Source organism: Triticum urartu, chromosome 2A (genome assembly GCF_056163025.1).
Source record: "Triticum urartu cultivar PI428250 chromosome 2A, HENAU_Tu73, whole genome shotgun sequence".
In the NCBI taxonomy this organism is placed as follows: Eukaryota; Viridiplantae; Streptophyta; class Magnoliopsida; order Poales; family Poaceae; genus Triticum; species Triticum urartu.
The window spans coordinates 190,146,764-190,164,691 of record NC_141874.1 but is presented as its reverse complement, the minus strand read 5'-3'; the positions used below and the strand labels follow the sequence as shown (position 1 = coordinate 190,164,691).

General features: G+C 44.9%; 1 protein-coding gene across 1 annotated transcript; it reads right to left on the bottom strand.

Annotated features, from left to right (window-relative positions):
* Positions 1 to 6,012: 6,012 nt before the first annotated feature.
* Positions 6,013 to 7,220, bottom strand: LOC125536694 (membrane lipoprotein lipid attachment site-like protein, putative (DUF1223)). The gene is made up of 2 exons (XM_048699938.2): positions 6,627 to 7,220; positions 6,013 to 6,546 (listed from the first exon to the last, which is right to left on the bottom strand). The coding sequence occupies exons 1-2, from the start codon at positions 7,056 to 7,058 to the stop codon at positions 6,187 to 6,189; spliced, it is 792 nt and encodes a 263-aa protein (XP_048555895.1). The 5' UTR covers positions 7,059 to 7,220; the 3' UTR covers positions 6,013 to 6,186.
* Between the last annotated feature and the right edge of the window lie 10,708 nt (positions 7,221 to 17,928).

Below are 17,928 nucleotides of genomic sequence, written 5' to 3'. Positions count from 1 at the left end.
AAGAAGATTACATCGAATAGATCTCCACAAGAGAGGGGGAGAACTTTGTATTGAGATTCAAAGAGAGAGAAGAAGCCATCTAGCTACTAACTATGGACCCGAAGGTCTGAGGTAAACTACTCACACTTCATCGGAGGGGCTAGGATGATGTAGAAGCCCTCCGTGATGACGGCCCTCTTTCGGCGGAGCTCCGAAACAGGCCCCAAGATGGGATCTCCTGGATACAGAAAGTTGCGGCGGTGGAATTAGGTTTTTGACTCCTGTTCTGATCGTTTGGGGGTACGTGTGTATATATAGGAGGAAGGAGTATGTCGGTGGAGCACTGAGGGGCCCACGAGGCAGGGGGCGCGCCCTAGGGGGGGGGCGCCCCCCACCCTCGTGACCACCTCTTTGATCCCTTGTAGTAGGGTCCAAGTCTCCTGGATCACGTTCGGTGAGAAAATCACGTTTTCGAAGATTTTATTCCGTTTGGACTCCGTTTGATATTCTGTTTATCCGAAACACTGAAATAGGCAAAAAACAGCAATTCTGGGCTAGGCCTCCGGTTAATAGGTTAGTCCTAAAAATAATATAAAAGTGGAAAATAAAGCCCATTATAGTCCAAAATAGTAGGTAATATAGCATGGAGCAATAAAAAATTATAGATACGTTGGAGACGTATCAAGGCACCAAAAATGCCCAAGTGCTACCATTTAGGGTTTTGTCGATGCCGAGGCACCCTAAATGCCCAAAGTGGACCCATTTAGGGTTTTTTCGACGCTGAGGCACCTTAAATGCCCAAGTGGATCCATTTAGGGTTTTGTCGACGCCGAGGCACCAAAAATGCCCAAGTGTTACCATTTAGGGCTTTGTCGACACCGAGGCACCCTAAATGCCCAGGTGGATCGATTTAGGGTTTTGTCGACGCCGAGGCACCCTAAATGCCCAAAGTGGACCCATTTAGGGTTTTGTCGACGCCAAGGCACCCTAAATGCCCAAGTGGATCCATTTAGGGTTTTGTTGACGTCGAGGCACCAAAAATGCCCAAGTGCTACCATTTAGGGTTTTGTCGACGCTGAGGCACCCTAAATGCCCAAAGTGGACCCATTTAGGGTTTTGTCGACGCCGAGGCACCCTAAATGCCCAAGTGGATCCATTTAGGGTTTTGTCGACTATGATCAACATCATGTGAACTATGAAAACTGTGATCACCAACATATCAACACCATGAAAACTAAGATCATCATCCTATCAACTATGAAACTATGATCATCATCACAACAAGAGAACGAAAACTTCTTGAAAACATCATAACTAATAAGTTCATCATCATATCATCATAACCAGAGTACCATAGTGCATCACAACCATTAGGTACATTACATAGTCCACCACTTGGACTAGAACTGACTGGTTTCAACATGAAATTCTTAATATTCTTTAGCACAAACTAGCCAAAACAGGCTGAATTAAACATATTTCAACATGACATCACTTCTTGCTGCCTTGAGAACAAGATGCAGCCCTAGTTGCAGCCCTAGTTGTAGCTGGAGCTGTCCTTGGTGTTGCACTGGTTGCAGCAGGAGCTCTTGCCGTTGCTGCTGGTGGAGCAGATGGAGCTGCCATTGGTGCATCAACTCTCCTGTTTTCCTGCAGTGACAACATATAGATAGATTAGAACATAGTATTAAATATACACAAGATTTAACATGCAGTGACAACATATATACACAAGATTTAACCTGGTGTTGGTTCCTTCTCCTGGCTAGGGCTGGCTTCAGATTTTTGTGGCAGCTAGTGTACCTATGACCTGTCAAGTTGCGATTGCTGCAGGTTATTGTTGCCATCCTTAATGTATCCTTGGGAGCTGGCTTCTCAAACCGATTCCTTCTCCTCTTAGTCTGCTTCTTTCCTGGCTTGTCTCTCAAAACCGGTGGTTCTATGTCAGGGGTCCCAGTATTTGGCCATAGGTCAGGCCCAGGCACAGGATACACAATTGGAATGTAGGCTTCTTGGTACATTGGTTTCTTGAAGAAATCACTAACAAAATCTTCTGGATGAAGTTTTGCCTTGTTAATTGCAGAAACACCATGCTTGCAAGGAACACCAGTCATGTCCCATTTGCTACACCCACATGTGTGCACTTGCAGCTTTACTGCATATGTGCTTTCTCCACTGCTAACCTGGTATAGATCAGGTCCTGCTTTGATGGATTGACAGTATCTAGCATGGTGTTTTGCTTCTTCTAGCTTTTCAGCATATGTTGGGCATATCTTCCACTTGGCTGTCTCAGTCTTGGTCCTGTTTGCATTGAACTTAACTAGCAATTTAGTTCTGATGCCACCAACCATGGTTTTAATTGGTTTCCCTCTCACATCAAGTATCATTTTGTTGAAAACTTCACTAATATTGTTAACAACCAAATTAGTTTTACAATTTTTGTCCATGGCATGTCTAGCCCATGTATGCTTGGGTATCTTTCTAAGCCATTTCCAAGCTTCCTCACACTCTCTTTTCATGCCTTCCACTGCTTGATCAAAACCATGCTCAGTATATGAATAACTAGCCTGATCCATATACTTCTTTAACTCTTCACCTCTAAAGCCAGCTGTTTGAAAGTTCTGATAAATATGTCTAAGGCAGTATCTTTGAGGGCAATTTGGGAAGACATTGTTTATGGCTTTAAGAAGGCCCTGTTTAAATAACTAGTGTTCAAAATATAGTATAACAACAAACAATTTGATAGTACTAAGCATGGTAAAACTTCAGTAAATATAAGAATGATGATGTGTGAGGTACCTTTTGTCTATCAGATATGATAGTGTAGTTGCCATACTTCCCTGACTCACCACCAAGAGCATACTTGAGCTGGGTTAGAAACCAGGACCAGCTAGCAGTGTCTTCCTTGTCAACAATTGCAAATGCAATGGGAAAGATGTTGTTATTACCATCTCTTCCAGTTGCAGCCAATATTTGTTGCCCTGTTGTCAACTTAACAAAGCAATCATCAACACCTAAAACCAAACAGAACACATTAGTACCAAACATAACCAAATGCAATGGGAAAGATGTTGGGAAAATAATTATGCAAGTACCTATGAAGGGTCTGCAACCATTTAGGAAGCCCTCTTTGCAAGCATTGAGGCACATGAACAAGCCATGAAATCTAGGGTTTATACTAGGATGAGTCTTCAGATACTTTGTTGTAACAATGCATCTACTTCCAGGATTGGTATCTAGCACAGCTTGGAGGTAATCCCTTATCCTAGTGTATTGTGCCCTCTGATCTCCCTGGACAACTTCCTTAGCTGCTTTCCTTGCCCTGTAGGCCATGTGAATGGACACTTCAATTCCATGTTTTTCTTCAAATTGTCCATTATTGCCTGGACAGGTGTGTTTATGTCAGACCTTAACTGTTGCTCACACTCATGTGCCAACCACCTAGCAGTCACTTTGGTGCTCTCTCCAACAATAGGACAATTGTGGTACAAGTTCATTTTCTTTATGCAAAATGTCTTCTCATGTGCAATTTTGGAAGCAGCAATGAAAAAAGGACAGTCATCTGTACTGCAAACTACGATAACTCTATCTGAGCAATTCCTATGAAATGAGTAGTTCCTGTTTTGTGAGATGTGAAATGTAAGCAGTGCCCTTCTGAACTGTTGCACATCTAGGAAACAAAGTTTCTTGACAAATTGTTCTTGTGGGTTTTCCCTCTTCTCATCATACCAAACCCTAACTTTATTCTTTTTGGCTATGCTCTTCCTACCATTTGGTAGCTTAAATGGTGTAAGCTGAGCCCAATCATTCTCTTCCTAACTTAGGTCACCTGGGTTGCTCTCCTCATCAAATGAAGGTGCCCAGTCTTGCTCTATGATTTGATCCAAACTTGCATGGGATCTTGTTGTTGGCCCCTTCACCCTCCTCTTACTTCCTCCTGTGCTGCTGCTACCTCCTGCACTGCTTCCTCCTACACTGCTTCCTCCTCTCAAGCCCTCATCTAGTGGCTCCTCCTGTCCTTCCTCTTCAACTCTTCCTTCATTCTCCTCCTCCTCCTCCTCTGGTCCATATAGCTCTTCTACATCAGTGTCTCCTTCAAAGTGATATAGTGGACCATCCCTATGCCTCTTCATTGCCTCCAACCTAGCCAATATGTCCTCATCTTCTAGATCTTCATCCTCACTTTCACTATCAGTGAACTCCTCAGCAAGCAGCTGTGGGAGTTTTCTTTTTGCTGCATTGTACTTCTCTCTTTGTATCTTATTACTCCCGTACCTCTGAATTTCTTCATTTCTTTTCTGCTCCATCATCTGCTCAATGTGCTCTTGCTCTTGGTCTGTCTGCATGAAATACTCATGCCTCTCATTACCATTGTCCAAAGCAAACTCAGGTTCACTTGGGCCCTTTTGCTTCAACAAACAAGTGCTCTCCTGTGTGTTCATTACTTGGACTGGTTGTGGTTGGGGTTTCACTGGACTAGCGAAAAGAACTCCTGAATTTTCTACCTCATAGACAACTGGTACACCTATTTCTAACAAAGAAACCTGCTCTTCATAAGCATAACCAATGTTCAAATCAACTGGTCTAGGTGCATCACTTCTCATAACTATAATGCTAACAACATTCTTTCCTTTACTAGCTATGTGATCCAACATTTCTTCCACCTTGTCATCATCAGTTAATTCTTCCATTCCTGACACCCCAACTCCTGGATCTCTAACATAATACATAAAATCCCTTGAACTATAGCCTTCTACCTCTATTAGGGCAATGAGATTCCAGAAGGTTATGTTTGATAAACATATTGTTCTTTCCAAGTTATCTCTGTCTAGGAAATGGAACCTCACTTCCCATTCTTCATCATCCAAGCTACAAATTCAGATAAAATTCATTTAATTTTGTTGTTAAGTAGGTCAGTTAACAGGTATAAGAATAAGATGAAATAATTCATTTAACAATGTTAAAATTATTGTTAAGAGGTCAGATTGGTGTTAAATGGGTCAGTTCATAGCCCTATTAATAAGTTGAAAAAAAATCAGTTAACAGTGTTAAAATTGGTGGCAACAGAAATTTCTAATTCAATTTACAATACTAAAGTTGGTGAAGACCAGTATTTGATCAAACAACAGACAGATAGGATTTCTGTCAAATTACTCATGCTAAAATTAATTTCTGTGAGACCACCAATCATGTGACAGAGAGGATATCATATAACACTAACCCTAATGCTAGAACCCTAACCCTAGAACCTTAACCGTACTACACTTACCCAAGAACACTAACTAACCCTAGAACCCTAACCCTAGAATGCCAATCCGGGAAATGACAAAGAAGGAGGAGGATGACTTACTCCACATCGCCGAAGGAGGAGGCAAAATGTTGGCTGCCCGTCGGATTGGCCTTCACCGTCTGGGCGAACGCAGTAGCCGTCGCGTATTCCAACGACTTCGGCGGCGACAACGGTTGGGGAAGAGGCAGCGCGCTCGAGGGATTGGAGCTCCCGCATAACTCTGGTGGATCTCCAGCACCGCCGCCCGGAGCATCCCCACCGGCAGCAACTCCGCCGCCGCCGTCCACGCCGCCAGGTTTCGTCGTCGCCATGGATTGGAGCTGGAGGGAGAGGCCTGGTCTGGTCGGGTGCGGGCGGTCGGTCTGTCCGGCGCGACCAGACCGCGTCGGTTTGGACCAAACGGCGCCGTCCGCGCGTCCGTTAGGACACGTCACCCAAATTGGGCCCCACGTGTTGTAAACGCCCTCAACCGCGCCAAATGGCAGGTTCAGTGCAATCTGCAAAACTTTTACTGAATGCGCGGTGGCTTTTGCAAAAGATTAGCGACCAGGTTGTTTTTTGCAAGAGAAGCCCCAAATGTGGTGGTTTCTTTCAATTGCGATGTGCAAATATGACACCCGCGTGGGCGTTATCATTTGGGTACATTTAATGATTTTAGGTTCTCAGAGGCACCTTAGTGTAACTTCGATTTCTCTGTTATTCGCATTTGTGCATGTTCCTTAGACTACTGTACTATCTTGGTCTATTCAAGAAGATACAACCATTGTTCCAGTAATCGATCACACGAGTGCTCTTACAAAGTGCTATTACAACAACGCAGCACGCCAATCAAATCAAACTCTACAAAGAATACTTGTGCAACGCTCCCCTGGTCGTCTGGCCCCTGCGCTCTCCGCAAGTTGGTGCCCGCCACTCGATCAGACGTTGTCGGGCAGGTCGAAGTGCTGGACGCCGAGCACCTGCAGCGCCGAGTTCTGCACGAAGAGGACGAGGCCGCACTTGGTGGCGCGGAAGTCGTCCCACAGCGGGAACTGGACGGACCCGGACACGGCCTTCCTGGCGGACGCGCCGTCGCGCACGGCGGCCACCTTCTCCAGCCGGCGCACCACGTGGTCGTTGAGCAGCGACTTGCCCTTGTTCTCGCCGCGGCCGCAGTCGGTGACCACGCCGCTCTCGTACAGCGCCACCAGCACGCTCCCGCCGCCGTCCACGCGGGAGTGGAGCGCGCCCGTGAAGGACGCCTGCAGCGTGCTCGGGTTCGGCCGCTGGAACTTCACCTGCAGAGCACGCACACGGTTCAGAGCACCGTCAACAATTCTTAAGGTGGTGGGTGCATGCAGCATGCGTGCGTGCGTACCTTCATGGCGGGCGAGGGGTAGCGGGGCGCGTCGCGGACGGCCTGGGCGAGCTTGTCCTGCTCGGTGCCGACGCAGTCCGCGCGGCCCTGCACGACGACCTGCGGCGTGAAGAGCGTGTCCAGCCGGAGCGCCTCCACGTACGCCTTCTGCCGCACGGTCCAGGCGCTGGCCGCGAAGGGGTCCTTCCACCCGCGGTAGTCCCAGTAGTCCACGTGGAACCCCAGCACCACCATCGCTCGCTCGCCGCCGCCGGTCTCGGAGGACTCCTGCGCCAGCCGCGCCACCAGGGCGTCCGCCTCAGGCGACGCCGCGCACCCCTGCGAGGAGAAGAGCTCCACCAGCACCGGGCCCGGGGCCAGGTCCTCCACAGGCTCCGGCGCCGAGGCCGTCGCGCCGCCCCTGCCGAAGCACGCCAGGAAACGCGGCGCCATCGCTACGTCTACGTGCCTGCCTCCTTCCCGGAGCGGAAGAGGTGTCAACGTGGTGGGAAAGGGAAGCGACTGCGAGTGGCAGGCCGATGGAGGCGCGCGTTTGCGTGTGCCGGGCGAGGTAAGTAGAGTGGTGGCTGGGCACTTAGGTGGGTGAAAGCGAGGGAACGTGGCGACGGCAACGGGATACCAGCCTGGGACAGCACGCAGCTCCCCTTCCCGGCGCTACGTTGCGATCTGTCGGCCTCCTCCGCCCATGTGTGCGGTGCGCCTGCCTGCCTGCCTGCCCACAGCCTCTCCATTATTTTTTCAGTTTGTCTAATTCACATCTAGATGTTTTTTGAAGATGTCATATCTAATCTCTTATAAGTATATAATGCAGCAACAAAAAATAAAAAAAACTAGGACAAAAAAATAGACCACAAACAGAGTGGACATCAAACTTAGATGTGATATAATTATGTCACATCTAGATGTGTCATAGACAGACTCTTATTTCTTCTATATCAAAACCTTTTCCTTTTCTAAATTTCTTATGGGTGACACGGTAGCACCACTTTGCTCCACATGCATCTTCTTTTTGTGCGCTACTTTGCTCCACATGCATCTATCTTCCTTTGCGATGCGAAAAGATGACCGAACCTGCATATGCTCCCCTGTTCTAAACTGTGGATCCTTTGCTTCGTCCGGTGTGTTTTGCCGCAGCCAAGTGGAGAGTCACGAGCTTCTGGTTCGCTGAAAAGTGAGAACGGGTGTCGTCCATCGGCGAGTGGTTGGGTCCGCGTACGCGCGCAGCGGCTGCCCGGGGTGTAATTTGTTTAAGGCAAACGAGTGTCGGAACACGCCGACCTAGCTGTTTGCCGTCCATGGTGTGTCGCAGTTTTCTTTTCCTTTCGAAATGGTTGGTGTGTCACAGTGGAGTCTAATCCACAGTCTCTGTAGTTCCTGTGTGCCGGCGTTTGATATCGCAGAATTGAACGCTTGGCTTTTGCCCCATGGACGGAACCCCTCTACCTGCACGTCGCCTCCCGAGATCTGGGATCAGCCTTCGCTCACGGTGCCGGTGGGGAGCGCGGCCGTGCACCTGACGGCGCATGCGACGTTCTACCAGATCAGTGGTCGCCTCTGTCGGTGTACCTGACATGTACCGTCTGCCTGTTGTGACCCCATTAATGGGGAATTCCGCAGAGCTTGGGCTTTGAGTTATAATCTCTTAACTCATTTTTTAATTGACTACTCCTTTCGTAAAGAAATATAAAAGCGTTTAGATCATTAATTTTTTATATTTGTTTACAGAGGGAGTATAATATATGACTTCCATAAAATAAATGACCAAACCAGCAACACACAGATTAAAAAGACAACTATATTGAAGTCCCCGAGTCTCGCAAGAAAAATATTGAAGCCCCTGCAAAACGACTGTCTTTGAACATCTTGATGGTGTGCTTGCAGTACATCGCCCGAACCACTATGTCCTACTATATATAGCGCTTACCGGCTACGGCCAAGGACACACCAAAAATCGAGTTAGGGTTTTGTCTCCTCTCTCCACTTGCGTTGCTGTTGTAGTCTACTCCATCCCGAACGCCGGCGTGCAATGGCGAGCAGGAGAGCAGGTCTCTGAAATCTCTCGCTCTTGTGATCCTGCACCAGGTGAAGGTGAATAAGGTTTTTGGCAAGCGCTTTGCACGACTGCTCATCGTCTATCACCATGGGATGTCTTCCTTCCAAGTCAGGCGGTGCTACTCATCATCGTCTTCAACGCCATTTGCATCAAGTCATCACTAACATCGTCAACATCGTACGAGCAGCAACGGAGGCACCTTCAAACGGTCAGTACGTGCGCCTAATCTGATCCAATCTCTTACTGTGGTTGATGTTGCATGTTCGATGATGATGTTCATGTTGGTATGTCTAGGATGTTTGATACATGCATGCTACTTCCTGTTTTAGTCATGAATTATTTGTTGGAATTACTCATTAACTTGCCTAATTTTTCAACAATCTAAAAACCATATTTAGGAAATTTCCTAAGTTAATTATGGATGGATAAGTTTACTGGTTTGCACTTTAAGAGGAGGCAGGTGAAGTCCACATTCTACCTTACTTATCTGAAAATTTTCCATGTTAGTGCTGGTATTCAGATACGTCTCCAATGAATCTATAATTTTTGTTTGTTCCATGTTGTTATATTTGTTGGTAAACGAAGTATGCAATTTCAAAAGTTTTGCTACGCTCACGCAAGATCTATCTAGGACATGCATAGCAATGAGAGGGGGAGAGTGTGTCTACGTACCCTCGTAGACCGAAAGCGGAATCGTTTGACAACGCGGTTGATGTAGTCGAACTTCTTCTCGTTCTGACCGATCAAGCACCGAACGTACGACACCTCTGAGTTCTGTACACGTTCAGCTCGATGACATCTCTCGAACTCTTGATTCAGCAAAGTGTCGAGGAAATAGATGAGTTCCGTCAGTACGACGACGTGGTGACGGTGATGGTGAAGTGATCCGCGCAGGGCTTCGCCTAAGCACCGCGAGAATATGACCGAGGGTGTAATCTATGGAGGGGGGCGCCGCACATGGCTAACAGATGTTGTTGTGTGTTCTAGGCGTCCCCTCCACACGTATATATAGGTGGGAGGGGAAGGGGGAGGGGGACAACCTTGGGGCACCCCAAGTAGGAGGAATCCTACTTGGGGGCCTAGTCCAATTTGCCCCCCTTACCATGTTTTCGGAGGGGAAAGGAAGGAGGAAGGAGGAGGGAAGGAAGGGGGAGACCGAATCCCTCCCCTTCCTTCTCTCTTCCCCTCTTTCCTTCTCCTCTAGTGCGGCCCATATGGGGGGCGCAACAGCCCCTACTGGCTGCTGCGTTTCCCCTCTTGGCCCATTAGGCCCATATCTTTTGTCGGGGATGCCCGGAACCCCTTCCAGTGACCCGATGTGTACCCGATACCCTCCGGAACACTTTCCGTGTCCGAATACTATCGTCCTATATATAAATCTTTACCTCTCGATCATTTCGAGACTCCTCGTCATGTCCGTGATCTCATCCGGGACTCTGAACAACATCCGTTCACCAAATCACATAACTCATATAATACAAAATCGTCATCGAACGTTAAGCGTGCGGACCCTACGGGTTTGAGAACTATGTAGACATGACTGGGACACCTCTCCAGTCAATAACTAACAGCGGAACCTGGATGCTCATATTGGCTCCTACATATTCTACGAAGATCTTTATCGATCGAACCGTTATGACAACATACGTTATTCCCTTTGTCATCGGTGTGTTACTTGCCCGAGATTCGATCGTCAGTATCTTCATACCTAGTTCAATATCGTTACCGACAGGTCTCTTTACTCATTCCATAATACATCATTATGTAACTAACTCATTAGTCACTTTGCTTGCAAGGCTTCTTATGATGTGCATTACCGAGAGGGCCCAGAGATACCTCTCCGATACTCGGAGTGACAAATCCTAATCTCGATCTATGCCAACCCAACAAACACCTTCGGAGATACCTGTAGAGCATCTTTATAATCACCCAGTTACATTGTGACGTTTGATAGCACACAAGGCATTCCTCCGGTATCCGGGAGTTGCATAATCTCATAGTCGAAGGAATATGTATTTGACATGAAGAAAGCAATAGCAATAAAACTGAACGATCAATATGCTAAGCTAACGGATGGGTCTTGTCCATCACATCATTCTCCTAATGATGTGATCCCATTCATCAAATGACAACACACGTCTATGGTTAGGAAACTTAACCATCTTTGATTAACGAGCTAGTCTAGTAGAGGCTTACTAGGGAACGGTGTTTTGTCTATGTATCCACACATGTATCAAGTTTCTGATTAATACAATTCTAGCATGAATCATAAACATTTATCATGATATAAGGAAATAAAAAATAGTAACTTTATTATTGCCTCTAGGGCATATTTCCTTCAGTCTCCCTCTTGCACTAGAGTCAATAATCTTGTTCACATCGCCATATGATTTAACACCAATAGTTCGCATCTTTATGTGGTTAACACCCATAGTTCACATCGCCATGTGACCAATACCCATAGTTCACATCGCCATGTGACCAACACCCAAAGGGTTTACTAGAGTCAATAATCTAGTTCACATCGTTATGTGATTAACACTCAAAGAGTACTAAGGTGTGATCATATTTTGCTTGTGAGAGAAGTTTAGTCAACGGGCCTGCCACATTCAGATCCGTATGTATTTTGCAAATTTTTATGTCTACAATGCTCTGCATGGAGCTACTCTAGCTAATTGCTCCCATGTTCAACACATATCTAGATTGAGACCTAGAGTCATGTAGATCAGTGTCAAAGTTTGCATCGATGTAACTCTTTACGACGAACTCTTTATCACCTCATTACCGAGAATCATTTCCTTAGTCCTTTTTAGGTACCTAAGGATGATTTTAATCGCTGTCCAGTGATCTACTCCTGGATCACTATTGTACCCCTTGCCAAAATCATGGCAAGGTACACAACAGGTTTGGTACACAGCATGACATACTTTATAGAACCTATGGCTGAGGCATAGGGAATGACTTTCATTCTCTCTTTATCTTCTGCCATGGTCAGGTTTTGAGTCTTACTCAACTTCACACCTTACAATACAGGCTAGAAGTCCTTCTTTGACTGATCCATTTTGAACTCCTTCAAAATCTTGTCAAGGTATGTATTCATTGAAAATCTTCTCAAGCGTCTTGATGTATCTCTATAGATCTTGATGCCCAATATGTAAGCAGATTCACCAAGGTCATCCATTGAAAAATTCTTATTCAAGTATAATTTTATGCTATCCAGAAATTCTATATCATTTCCATCAGCAATATGTCATCCACATATAATATTAGAAATGCTACAGAGCTCCCACTCACTTTCTTGTAAATACAGGCTTCATCATAAGTCTGTATAAAACCATATGCTTTGATCACCTTATCAAAGCGTATATTCCAACTTCGAGATGCTTGCACCAGTCCATAGATGGATCGTTGGAGTTTGCACACTTTGTTAGCACCGTTAGGATCGACAAAAACTTTTGGTTGCATCATATACAACTCTTCTTTAAGAAATCCATTAAGGAATGCAGTTTTGACATCCATTTGCCAGATTTCATAAAATGCGGCAATTGCTAACATGATTCAGACAGATTTAAGCATCGCTACGAGTGAGAAAATCTCATCATAGTCAACACCTTGAACTTGTCAAAAACCTTTTTGTGACAAGTCGAGCTTTGTAGATAGTAACATTACCATCAACGTCAATCTCCTTCTTGAAGATCCATTTATTCTCTATGGCTTGCCGATCATCGGGCAAGTCCACCAAAGTCCATACTTTGTTCTCATACATGGATCCTATCTTAGATTTCATGGCCTCAAGCCATTTGTCAGAATCTGGGCTCATCATTGCTTCTTCATAGTTTTTTAGGTTCGTCATGGTCTAGTAACATGACTTCCAGGACAGGATTACCTTACCACTCTGGTGCGGAACGTGCTCTGCTCGACCTACAAGGTCCAGTAGTAACTTGATCCGAAGTTTCATGATCATCACCTGATCATCATTAGCTTCCTCTCTTGTTGTTGCAGGCATCACTAGAACGTATTTCTCTGATGTGCTACTCTCCAATTCGAGAGAAGGTACAACTAACTCATCAAGTTCTACTTCCCCCCACTCATTTCTTTCGAGAGAAACTCCTTCTCTAGAAAGGATCCATTCTTGGCAATAAAGATCTTGCCTTCGGATCTGTGGTAGAAGGTGTACCTAGTTGATTCCTTAAGGTATCCTATGAAGACGCACTTCCCTGATTTGGGTTCGAGCTTATCAGACTGAAGCTTTTGACATAAGTGTTGCAACCCCAAACTTTAAGAAATGACAGCTTAGGTTTCTTGCCAAACCACAGTTCATACGGTGTCGTCTCAGCGGATTTAGACGGTGCCCTATTTAACGTGAATGCAGCTGTCTCTAATGCATAACCCCAAAATGATAGTGACAAATCGGTAAGAGACATTATAGATCGCACCATATCTAATAAAGTACAGCTACGATGTTGAGACACACCATTACGCTATGGTGTTCCAGGTGGCGTGAGTTGTGAAACTATTCCACATTATTTTAAATGAAGGCTAAACTCGTAACTCAAATATTCTCCTCCGTGATCAGATCATAGAAACTTTATTTTCTTGTTACGATGATTCTCCACTTCACTCTAAAATTCTTTGAACTTTTCAAATGTTTCAGACTTGTATTTCATTAAGTAGATATACCCATATCTGCTGAAATCATCTGTGAAGGTTAGAAAATAACAATACCCGCCGCGTGCCTCAACACTCATTGGACCGCATACATCAATATGTATTATTTCCAATAAGTCATTGGCTCGCTCCATTGTTTCGGAGAATGAAGTTTTAGTCATCTTGCCCATGAGGCATGGTTCGCAAGTATCAAATGATTCATAATCAAGTGATTCCAAAAGCCCATCTGCATAGAGTTTCCTCATGCGCTTTACACCAATATGACCTGAACGGCAGTGCCACAAATATGTTGCACTATCATTATCAACTTTTCATCTATTGGTATCAATATTATGAATATGTGTATCACCACAATCGAGATTCAACAAAAACAGACCACTCTTCAAGGGTGCATGACCATAAAAGATATTACTCATATAAATAGAACAACCATTATTCTCTGATTTAAATGAATAACCATCTCGCATTAAAGAAGATCCAGATATAATGTTCATGCTCAATGCTGGCACCAAATAACAATTATTCAGGTCCGAAACTAATCCCGAAGGTAGATGTAGAGGTAGCATGCCGACGGCGATCACATCGACATTGGAACCATTCCTGACGCACATCATCACCTCCTCCTTAGCCAATCTTCATTTAATCCGTAGCCCATGTTTCGAGTTACAAATATGAGCAACCGAACCGGTATCAAATACCCAGGCGCTACTACGAGCATTAGTAAGGTACACATCAATAACATGTATATCAAATATACCTTTGTTCACTTTGTCATCCTTCTTATCCGCCAAAAATACTTGGGGCAGTTCCGCTTTCAGTGACCAGTCCCTTTGCAGTAGAAACACTCAGTTGCAGGCTTGGGTCTAGCTTTGGGCTTCTTCATGGGAGTGGCAACTTGCTTGCCATTCTTCTTGAAGTTCCATTTCTTTCCCTTGCCCTTTTTCTTGAAACTAGTGGTCTTATTAACCATCAACACTTGATGCTCTTTCTTGATTTCTACCTTCGCCGATTTCAGCATCGCGAAGAGCTCGGGAATCATTTTTGTCATCCATTTCATATTATAGTTCATCACGAAGTTCTAGTAGCTTGGTGATGGTGACTAGAGAACTATGTCAATCACTATCTTATCTGGAAGATTAGCATGCATTGGTTTTACCTTGAAGAGGAAAGGGTGATGCAACAAAGTAGCGTAAGTATTTCCCTCAGTTTTTGAGAACCAAGGTATCAATCCAGTAGGAGATTACACGCAAGTCCCTCGTACCTGCACAAAAAAACAAGAACCTTGCAACCAACACGATAAAGGGGTTGTCAATCCCTTCACGATCACTTACGAAAGTGAGATCTGATAGAGATAATAAGATAAATATTTTTGGTATTTTTGTTGTATAGTTTGGAAAATAAAGATAGCAAAATAAACGGCACCAGAAATAACTAGTTGATGGGAGATTAATATAATGGAGAATAGACCTGGGGGCCATAGGTTTCACTAGTGGCTTCTCTCAAGATAGCAAATTCTACGGTGGGTGAACAAAATACTATCGAGCAATTGATAGAAAAGCAAATAATTATGAGAATATCTAGGCATGATAATGTATATATGCATCACGTCCGCGACAAGTAGACCAAAATGATTCTGCATCTACTACTATTACTCCACACATCGACCGCTATCCAGCATGCATCTAGAGTATTAAGTTCATAAGAACAGAGTAACGCATTAGGCAAGATGACATGATGTAGAGGGATAAACTCAAGCAATATGGTATAAACCCCATCTTTTTATCCTCGATGGCAACAATACAATACATGCCTTGCTGCCCCTACTATCACTGGGAAAGGACACCGCAAGATTGAACCCAATGCTAAGCACTTCTCCCATTGCAAGAAAGATCAATCTAGTAGGCCAAACCAAACTGATAATTAGAAGAGACTTGCAAAGATATTTGAATCATGCATAAAAGAATTCAGAGAAGAATCAAATATTGTTCATAGATAATCTTAATCATAAACCCACAATTCATCGGATCTTGACAAACACACCGCAAAAAGAATTACATCGAATAGATATCCAAGAGAATCGAGGAGAACTTTGTATTGAGATCCAGAGAGAGAGAGAAGAAGCCATCTAGCTAATAACTATGGACCCGAAGGTTTGGGGTAAACTACTCACACATCATCGGAGAGGCTATGGTGTTGATGTAGAAGCCCGCCGTGATCGATTCCCCCTCCAGCGGAGCACCGGAAAAGGCCCCAAGATGGGATCTCACGAGTACAGAAGGTTGCGGCGGTGGAAATAGGGTTTCGTGGTGCTCCTGGATGTTTTCGGGGTATATGGGTATATATAGGAGGAAGAAGTACGTCGGTGGAGCTGTGAGGGGCCCACGAGGGTGGGGGGCACGCCTACTCCCTTAGGCGTGCCCTCCTGCCTCGTGGCCTCGTCGCTTCTTTCTTGACGTCCACTCCAAGTCTCCTGGATCACGTTTGTTCCAAAAATAACACTCCCGAAGGTTTCATTTCGTTTGGATTCCGTTTGATATTCCTTTTCTGCGAAACATTGAAATAGGCAAAAACAACAATTTGCATTGGGCCTTTGGTTAGTAGGTTAGTCCCAAAAATAATATAAAAAGGTATATTAAAGCCCATTAAACATCCAAAATAGATAATATAACAGCATGGAACAATAAAAAATTATAGATACGTTGGAGACGTATCAATGCATATCAACGAGTGGGGGAGAGTGTGTCTACGTACCCTCGTATACCGAAAGTGGAAGCATTTGACAACGCAGTTGATGTAGTCGAACTTCTTCTCGTTCCGACCGATCAAACACCGAACGTACAACACCTCCGAGTTCGGCACACGTTCAGCTCGATGGCGTCCCTTGAACTCTTTATCCAGTAGAGTGTCGAGGAAGTATATGAGTTCCATCAGCATGACGGCGTGGTGACGGTGATGGTGAAGTGATCCGCGCAGGGCTTTGCCTAAGCACCGCGAGAATATGACCGATGGTGTAATCTATGGAGGGGTTGGGCGCCGCACATGACTAACAGATGTTGTTGTGTGTTTTAGGCGCCCCCTCCCCACGTATATATAGGTGGGAGGGGGAGGGGGAGGGGGACAGCCTTGGGGCGCCCCAAGTAGGAGAATCGTACTTGGGGGCCTAGTCCAATTCGGCCCCCGTTACCATGTTTTCCGGAGGGGTAAGGAAGGAGGATGGAGGAGGGAAGGAAGGGGGAGGCCGAATCCCTCCCCTTCCTTCTCCTCCTGGTGCGGCCCATATGGGGGGCGCAACAGCCCGTGCTGGCTCATGCGTTTCCCCTCTTGGCCCATTAGGCCCATATCTTTTGCCTGGGGTGCCCGGAACCCCTTTCGGCGACCCAATATGTACCCAATACCCTCTGGAACACTTCCGGTGTCCGAATACTATCTTCCTATATTTAAATATTTACCTCTCAACCATTTCGAGACTCCTCGTCATGTCCATGATCTCATCTAGGACTCCGAACAACATTCGGTCACCAAATCAAATAACTCATATAATACAAAATCATCATCGAACGTTAAGCATGCGGACCCTACGGGTTCGAGAACTATGTAGACATGACCGAGACACCTCTCCGGCCAATAACCAACAGTGGAACCTGGATGCTCATATTGGCTCCTACATATTCTATGAAGATCTTTATCGGTCGAACCGTTATGATAACATATGTTATTCCCTTTGTCATCGGTATGTTAATTGCCCGAGATTCGATCGTCGGTATCTTCATACCTAGTCCAATCTCGTTACCGGCAAGTCTCTTTACTCGTTCCGTAATACATCATCTTGTAACTAACTCATTAGCCACTTTGCATGCAAGGCTTCTTATGATGTGCATTACCGAGAGGGCCCAGAGATACCTCTCTGATACTCGAAGTGACAAATCCTAATCTTGATCTATGCCAACCCAACAAAGACCTTCGGAGATACCTGTAGAGCATCTTTATAATCACCCAGTTACATTGTGACGTTTGATAGCACATAGGGCATTCCTCCGGTATCCAGGGGTTGCATAATCTCATAGTCGAAGGAATATGTATTTGACATGAAGAAAGCAATAGCAACAAAACTGAATGATCAATATGCTAAGCTAACGGATGGGTCTTGTCCATCACATCATTCTCCTAATGATGTGACCCCGTTCATCAAATAATAGCACATGTATATGGTTAGGAAACTTAACCATATTTGATTAACGGGCTAGTCTAGTAGAGGCTTACTAGGGACACGGTGTTTTGTCTATGTATCCACACATGTATCAAGTTTCCGGTTAATATAAGTCTAGCATGAAAAATAAACATTTATCATGATATAAGGAAATATAAAATAACAACTTTATTATTGCCTCTAGGGCATATTTCCTTCAATATTATCATTTTTGAATGTTTTACATTCATTTTATAGCAACTTTATATCAATTTTTGGGACTAACCTATTGACATAGTGCCAAGTGCGAGTTGCTGTTTTTTACTTCACAGAATATCAGTACAAACAAAGTCCAAATGCCACAAATTTTTTTGGAGATTTTTTTCTGGCCAAAA